Source organism: Nomascus leucogenys, chromosome 2, assembly GCF_006542625.1.
Source record: "Nomascus leucogenys isolate Asia chromosome 2, Asia_NLE_v1, whole genome shotgun sequence".
NCBI classification, from domain to species: Eukaryota; Metazoa; Chordata; class Mammalia; order Primates; family Hylobatidae; genus Nomascus; species Nomascus leucogenys.
Window position 1 is genome coordinate 8560337 of NC_044382.1, and position 8465 is coordinate 8568801.

Sequence of the window (8465 nt, forward strand, 5' to 3'; positions counted from 1 at the left end):
GCCGTAAGGATAAAAAAGGTCCCACCTACACAGCACTTGACCCAGGAATTGCCCACAGCCCTCAGTGGATCGCAGCCCATAGTACTGTTGTTACTGCCTCTAGCATTGGTTGCATCTGAGACTACACTGAAGCATGATGAGGTGCAGGGTCAGACAGATCTAGGATGTGGACTGGATGTGGACTTCACACGAATCTCTCGACCACTCGGACCCTCAGTTTTCTCATCTGTATAATGAGACTAGTACCCCCCTCTTTGCGGGGTTGTTAGAGTTAAATGATCATAGCACAGTTAGGAGGTTTTCACGAACTGTAAAGACTGGGATACGCGAAGTCCAAATTTTGTGTTCAGTACCAATGGATTCCTTCCATGACCCTACACCCCCCTTCCCAGACTCCCCTCTTTTTCTTGGGGGCTTTTGTCTGGGCTCCACACCAGTGAAGAGGTGAAAAGAGTCTTGACATGCATTCTTTCTCTGCCTCCTGTCCCAAATGCCTTCAGCTCCAGGCAGCAGTTGGCCCCCTGTTGAACGCACCAGGCAGCCGAGAGACAGGAAATCTCATAAAGAAGGCCCACGCTTCTGCACCACATGTTTTTTTTTTGTTTTGTTTTGTTTTTTAATTAAAAAGAAAATAAGAAAACAACACTTCACAGGGTGTGCTGTGATGAAACATCACCAGCATATAAAGTACTCACAAAAACAAGGAGAAATCCCAGGAGGTCACGCAGAGACACCCTGTGAGGGTGGGCCCAACGCTCCTCCCTTGAGGCCACTGTTTTCTCAGACAAACATCCACCTCTCCTGGGCTAAAAAAAGGAAGCGCTTATCCAGCCTTGTTTCTCTTGGAAGACTCAGCCATCTCCAGCTCACTGGTCCATGACATGCACACAGGAAACTGGGCTTTACAAGATTTTACAGATGGGCAGTGCTGGGGTGGGAGGATTTAGGGGTACACACCACTCCTCTCACTGAGCCCTGGATCTGCTCGAGGTTTCTGGAGGGCTGGGGAGTAATGATATCTCTCCATGGGGATGCATTGCACATGTTAGATGCATTGTTCTGCAGGGCCACCAGGGCTGAGTTTCCTGCACTAAGGCCACTGGTGACTTCCTTCCTTGAGTGGTAGCAAGAGGAGTGTCTGCAGGTAAGTTGGGGCCAGCAGAATAAGGTCTTGGACCAGGACAAGATATGCCTGGGCTGGCACTAAGTGCTGGTGGACAGAAAGCAGTGGAGAGATTTCGCTGTATTTGCCAGAGCAAGCTTTTCACACTGACCTTCCTCGGCTACTCAACCAATTCTCCATCCCGGCCTCCAATCTCCAAGGATCGCATAGACCTGGATTTGACTCTTAGCTCCGCCACTTACTAGTTTATACAACCCTGGAAATGTTACTTAACCTCCTTGAGCCTCAGTTCCTCATCTGTTCAATGGGGAGGTTTGTGAACCTTATGGGGTGACTGTCAATAGTAAGTGTGGCCAGTACAGAGCCTAGTACAGCACCTGCCACTGTTATTGCTGCTCTGCAGGCGCCGGTATTTCCATTGCAAAGTTGGTGAGTGTGTGTGTGGGCCTATGTGTGATAAACAGAAGCCTTAACCAGTGTTCTAGAAACAGGGTGGATTCCTCAGAGGCTCCTGCTTATGTTTGGGCCGTTCCACAGTCATGGACCACCACGGGGCTGGCATGGAGGCTGGCATGGAGGCTGGCATGGAGGGCCTCCACTGCTGTTCTCTCTGGCATGTCCATCTGGCTGAGGAGCTGTTCTGTACCTAGACCTCGGTGCCCTCCCTGGGGTAGAGGACACCATTGGTGTTGACACTGTTGTAGAAGTGAGGGCTAAACTGGCTGAGCACAGATCCTCCGTAGCTGAGCGTGTTGGTGGGCATGGGGTTCGCCCAGTCACCCCCACTGCTGTGGTTGCTGAGGTTGGTGAGCGGGGAGAAGGAGTTGAAGCTCAGTGAGTTCTGCCCCGTCTTGTCACTGGGCTCAGGGCTCAGTCCTGGTGTGACCAAGGGGCGGCTCGTGGGGCTCCCCCCGCTCACATAGGCTGTCATAGAGGAAAGGAAGCTGTTAAGGCAGGGGGCGCCTGATGGGGGAGGGGAGGGCCGCTTCTCTGGGGAGCTGGTGGTGCCCCCTGGTGAGGCTCCATCCAAGATGTCCTGAGGCTCTGTGGTCTTGGGGCTGTGCACCGGGAGGCTGCTCTCTGTCTTCTCTAAGGCCAAGGAGCCTGTGCTGGAGGAAACATCGGATTTTCTCTTCCTCTTCCTGCGGAAATTTCCATTGTCAAACATTTTCTCACAGTTGGGGTCCAGGGTCCAGTAATTCCCTTTGCCTGATACAAAAGTGAAAGGGGGTAAGTAGAGAGGTGGACAAAATGCTTTGCTGCTGTTCCTTCTTATTGTCATAAACTAAAAGCCAAGGTGACAGATGCAGGAAGACAGAGACCGAAAGGCAGGGATTGAGAAATGGAGGAATTCCATCAACTGATGGACCACACCACCTCCATCTTTAATTAAGCAGCCCACGACGGGGCCCTCTGGGACTGCAGCCGAGAGGCATGAGCATTAAGGAGTTTGCAATGTAGGTCTCTTTAAGAAGGATGAAGTACTGGGAGCAGAGATGCTGAGGGGTTGGGGGGTTGGGGGTTGGAGGGCTTTCAATGCTGAAGGAAAAGAAGACTCAGGAAAACTCTGGGACTCCCTAATAGCCCTAGGCTTGGAGTCTGAAGACAGACTTGAGTCCCGGCTTTGCTCCTCACTGACTGAGGGGCTTTGGGAGAACCTCAGTTTTCTAGTCTGAAAAGTGGGCCCATTTCCCCTGTCTGCCTCAGGCCCACTGAGAAAGGATTGACACTGGATATGCGAAGGGGCTTTGCAGCTGAGAGGTACCATCCTGAGGGAAGGCCTGAACTCTTCCTGCTACCGTCTCTCAGCCTGAGGGTGACGGCACTCCTTGGACAGGGCACTTGCCCTCTTCTGGGGACAAAGAGGCCTGGCGCTTGCCAACCTCAAACGGGGCAGAGTTGGGGTTCCTTTGAGCTATATACCTTGGCTTCCTGCGGTAGAACAAAAATGGACTTTAATTCTGGGAAATGGATGCATGAGTATTTAATACACGCCTCTCTGCAGGTCTCTGAGTTTTAGAAATGCATCATTGAAAAGGAAAAGCTCACAATTTCTGATGTTAGAGAAAACTGAGTTCAAATTCAAGCTCCATCACTATCACTTCATTCTGTGTCACCTCTGAGTGTTATTTTCCTAATCTGTAGAACGGGTTTAATAAGAACTACCCTGCAGTGGTGTCGTGGGGTTAAAGGAGGTTACATAAGTAGAAACAGGGCAGGCAGCAAAATGGGCCATTAGTGGCTGTTTAACCCAGGTCAGATCCTCTTCCCAGCAGTCTTGGGATGCCCTTGGGCTTTGCTTGGTCCAGTCATTCATTCACCAAAGACTTTCTACGGGCTGGGTGCTGGAGATGCAGATGAATTGTAATTACTGCAGGCGATTCAGCGCTTGATAACACTAAAGACCTTGTGTACATTATCTCATCACCTCCACTGTAGCCTGCAAAGCAGATGCCGTCACTATCCCTGGTTTTCCGATGAGGGAACTGAGGCTCTGAGGTCTAACCTGCTGGAGGTCACTGACTGGCCAGGAGCACAGCCAGGCCTGAAACCCAATCTTTGCCCAGGCCCATGTTCTCCTCCACTGCTGAGCTCCCCTCTGCCCTGCCTGGTAGCATCCCCCAGTCTTAGGGGGCACAGCCCTAGTCAGAGCTTTCTAGAATGGGGTCTTGGGGAGGAAGGAAGTGAGCCTTCCTTGGGGACACCCCCCACACTCAAAGCCTCCTTACCTGGGTCGTCCTCGTCGCGGGGCACCTTCTTGAAGCAATCGTTGAGCGACAGGTTGTGGCGGATGGAGTTCTGCCAGCCGGCCTTGCTCTTGTTGTAGAAGGGGAAGTTGTCCGCCACGTACTGGTAGATCTGGCTGAGAGTGAGGCGTTTGTCGGGTGCCCCGTGGATGGCCATGGCGATGAGAGCCGAGTAGGAGTAGGGGGGCCGCACGAGCTTCATCAGCTCCTCCTGCGAGGGGATGGGCAGCCAGCCCAGGTCACTCCCCCCAAGCCCCGACACGCTCGGCAACAGCGGCCTCTGCACGCCATAGGCCTGGGGCAGGAAGGGGCTGGCGTTGGGGCCGGGCAGGTAGGGTGGCGGGGTCATGGTGGGCCCGTTGAACCAGAGGTAGGGGTTGGGGGTGGTCCCATACTCGCCGCCTCCCTCGAAGGAGGGCCGCTGAGGGCTGGGCACGCCCTGTGGGTGGAAGAAGTTCTCATAGTAGAGGTTCATCTCGGGGGGCTCCTGGCCGATGCTGGGGAACTGGGGGCTGCAGCGAGGTGGGGAGGGGGCCGGCAGGTCGAAGGAGCTCATGCTGGGGCTGGCTGGCCAGAGCCACCGGCCTGGCACCTGCACCCCGGAGCTGCCCCTGACAGGTGCTCAGCAGGCCCGGCCTCCCACTTATACCCCTAGGGCTTGGCCGGGCGGCCCCACCCAGGGGCGGCCCCACCCAGGGGCGGCCACCTGCCTGCGGATCCCAGCTCAGGGCCCGCCCTCCCTCAGCCTCTAGCCCACGGGGAGGGGACTTTCCTGCTGGCGCCTCAGGTCCCCATTAATGACATGCTAGACGGCTTACCAGAGCTGACACGCAGCGCAGCAAGGACGCCCCTCTATCCTCTCTCCCGGCTTTCTCTCCTGTCTTTTCTCATCATCCTCATGATTCTCTTCTTTTTTTTCTCCTTTATTCTGTCTTGCTTCTCTCTTTTTTTTTTCTGTCCTTCCCTTTCCTCACATTTTTCTACCCTCCTCGCTTTCCTTCTCTCTCTCCCTCCTCTCCTCTCTGCATCTCATTCTCTGTTTCTTTCCTTCATATCTTCTTTCCTCCCTTCTGCTCTGAACTGTGTTTCTTTTCTATGAACTGATCTGGCCACATCACAGCTGCTCATTCCCATTCTCTCTCTCTCTCCCTCTCTCTCTCTCTGTCTCTGTCTCTCTCTCTCCCTCTGTCTCTAGGCTTCCAGTTCTTCTTTCCACTTCCGTCTCTCGCTTCCATTCTCATTGTCTTCCCGGCCTTTCCCCTTTCTCCTTCTCTTCCACTCTGTCCCTTTCTCTCCACCTCTCATTTTCTCTGCACCTCTCTTCCCATCCCCTCATTTTCCCTCCTCTTCCCCCTAATGCCCCCTCATTCTCTGACCAACTGCCCCAGCCGGGACTGGGTGGGACACTTTATCAGAAACCCTGTTTCTTGGTCTTTTGAGGTGAGGAGGCACTTTCTGGAGTTGCCAGGAGAGAACCAGCCCTGGAGACTCAGAAGAGGGCACAGAGGGGCCTGGGCTGGCCTCTGGTGGGGTTCAAGGGGGCAAACAGTCACAGGCTCCCCACCCTTCCCCAACACACACACACGTACACACGCACACACACGCACACACACGTGCGCACACACGCACACACGCCCACACGCACAGGCGCGCGCACACACGCACGCATATGTGTACATGCTGCAGATGGGCAGAGAACCTGAGAATTTGCCTGCAGAGCAGCAAGGCTCTTAAAAATAACAGCAAAAGGGAAAAATGGAGAATCAGTCTTCAGAGAAAAGTGAGAGAACTTGAACAATTCAAGTTTCTTTCCAGCTGCAGGGCAAGCAGGCTCCCAGCTCCTCTCTGATCCAAAGACCTTTCATGTTTCAGCTTGCAGAGGCCTCTGGCATGGAGGGAGCCAGGGCACGAGGAGAGCCCCCGACTCACCATGCCCCACGCGTCCTCTCTGTCTCCTTCAGGCTCCAGAAGCAGGAGCTGCAGCCCCTGCTGGCTTCTCCCTGTGGCTCAGCCAGATCATGTCCTATCTGGGCTCCATCCTCCATCTTGTCCCAGCCTCCCCTGGTGCCCCAGGTCAGGCCCTCAGCTTGGGCCATGGGTGGTGCTCTCTCTACTCAGAGGGTAGGCGCTGGCCCCTGACCAGGTTCTGGTAGCAGCCGAGACTTCTCTCTGTGACCAAGCAGATGGGAGAAAAGTTGGGGTCAGCCCCTCTGGTCACTGTCTCGCTCCCGCCTGCCTCCCTCTACTCCTTCTTCCCATCCAGCTTCCTCCCACTTCCTTCATACTCTACATTTCTTTGAGGCAAGAGAAAGAGGTCACTGACTGTCCCAACTGGAGGGGATGCTCCCCAAAGAATTCTCCCCGTCTCTGCTCCTCCTTCACGGTTATGTGGGGACTCATGTGGCAAACATGAATGAGACTGAATAAACTTCATTGTCAGCATATTGGTGCCCAGAAGATGAGTTCCAGGTAACTGGGTAGGAGGGGTCATGTTAGGTCCAGAGGAACCTGTCCTCACCCTAAAACAGTGATGAAATGTGACTCTCTGAAAGGCTCTGGCCGTCCAGATGAGGCTTAGAGTATGGCACACTTTGCAGAGCCAAGCCAGAGGCAGAATGTTTGTTTAGTAGAGTTTCTGTATGAGGAGGCCTGGCTTGCTGAAGGTGGAGCCCTGACTTTTCAAAGAACAGTCACATTGGAGTCCCCTAGTACAGACTCAAAGCCTTACAATTAACCTAGCAATTTCACTTCTCAAAGCTTATCTTACAAAATTCAACAGAGCAAAGAATTAGCCACAGGGATGCCCACCACAGCATTGTTTATAGCGGTGATGAATTGTAGCTAATCTAAATGCCCAACAGTAGGGGATTGGCTAAATAGTGTATCATCCAAATGATGTAAATGATGTAATATTATGCAACTATGAAAAATAGATTCTGGAAGAATAACTAATTATATGAAAAGATGTTTATATTCTCATGATATTATTTGGAGAAACGCGGCAAAATGCCATGAGATTTTTTCTAGTACAAATATATATTTATAATTGTATATGAAATCTAGAAACATTAATATCAAACTGCCAATTATTATTTCTGGATGAAGAATTGGATGCAATTTTTGTTGTTTTTCTGTATTTTCTGGTTTAAATGATTAGAGAAAGGCAAGCACACAGGTGACTTGCTTTTGCGGTTAAATATGAAAGGCTAAAAGGAGATAATATAGCAGAGATGTAGCAAACATGGGCTCTGAGATCAGGAGGACCTGGCTGCAAATCCCAACCTTGGTGCCAAATAACTGCAGGCCCTGACAAGTGATCTAGCTTTTCTCAGCTTCAGTGTTTTCTGGTGAAAAAGGGAATGATGCCAGTACTTAACTCACGAAGTTGCAGTGAGCATTCACTGAGGTAGTCAGTGTAATCAATGTCAATCATTTCACCTGGCACATAGAAGCTCACTCAATAAATATTAGTTATTATAGATTATAGTCAGTATACATTTGCTGTGTACAATCAAGCACAGCTACATTTGCCACACTGAGAGTTAATCGCATGCAGCGCGGATGTGACGGGGATTACGATGCAAAAACAGAGGGAGAAATACTCAGTGTAGACACCGATGATATAGCCAGACTCTACATTTACAGATGACAATCAGAGAGGGCCCAGAGTCACACAAGTTCATGGCTGGGTCAGGACCCACTCTGCCCCACTTTGGCATCTCCTGCTTTAGCGGCATTTTCTGAGGAACGCTCACCTGAGTCTCCCTAGCTGCACGTGGGCCCCAGTTCCTTTCCCGCAGTAGATCAGAGAAAGCCTGGCCTGTCTTAGGAGGCCTTATTCACAGGGAGCCTCTGGCACCCAGAGCCCAGTAGCTGGGGGTCACAAGGTTAAACCTTCGGGCCAGGGGTGTCCAAAGCATCCCCAGAGGACCCTTCATTCCAGATCTGTAGGAACACTGGCTACAGCCCTTGGGGTGGACAACAGGAGCTAGCTGTTTCCACCCCCAAATGAGGTTAGAGAGTTACGGTCCTGCAGCTCCCTTGACCATCCTGGGGCCTCTGGGAAAAGAATCAAATGTCTCTAACAGCTAGGGTCGTTTTGTGAATGAAATTATTTTAAACTTTTTGAAATTTCTAGAAGTGAAAATTCAAACCTGAGAAGATGCACTCTGCCCAGCTTCAGGGAAATAATAATAGAACAATAAATAAAAAATAAGAGTTGGGTGTGTGAGGGCCTGAGCCTGCCTAGGGAGTGCTTGGGAAGCAGTTTGCATACTACAGTCCGGAGGGAGGCCTTCTTGGACACGAAAGACCATATATTCTGTATATTCTGAACCCCAAATTGGGACATTTGGGACAAAGCAGTAAAACAAACACATGGGCCTGAGGATTGCATAGAACTGGGTTCAAATACCAGCTTCGCTCTTTGGTGGCCATGAGATCTTGGCCAAGTTTCTTAATCTTACAAGGCCTCCGTTTGTTTATCAATAAAGTGAGGATGAAACTAGAATCTGTCTCATGTGGATTTGGAAGGAAAAAGTAATATAAATGTGTAAGTAAAATGTGGAGCCCAGGGGCTGCAAAAGCTGCAGATC

General features: G+C 51.5%; 1 protein-coding gene across 2 annotated transcripts; it reads right to left on the reverse strand.

Annotated features, from left to right (window-relative positions):
* Window positions 1–687: 687 nt before the first annotated feature.
* FOXI1 (forkhead box I1) lies at window positions 688–4480 on the reverse strand. 2 transcript variants are annotated; one of them, XM_030822442.1, is made up of 2 exons: window positions 3853–4480; window positions 688–2047 (listed from the first exon to the last, which is right to left on the reverse strand). In XM_030822442.1, the coding sequence occupies exons 1-2, from the start codon at window positions 4424–4426 to the stop codon at window positions 1770–1772; spliced, it is 852 nt and encodes a 283-aa protein (XP_030678302.1). In that variant the 5' UTR covers window positions 4427–4480; the 3' UTR covers window positions 688–1769. The 2 variants fall into 2 exon arrangements, with proteins under 2 accessions (XP_030678302.1, XP_003268693.2); XM_003268645.3 differs by having other exon boundaries at window positions 1455–2332.
* Between the last annotated feature and the right edge of the window lie 3985 nt (window positions 4481–8465).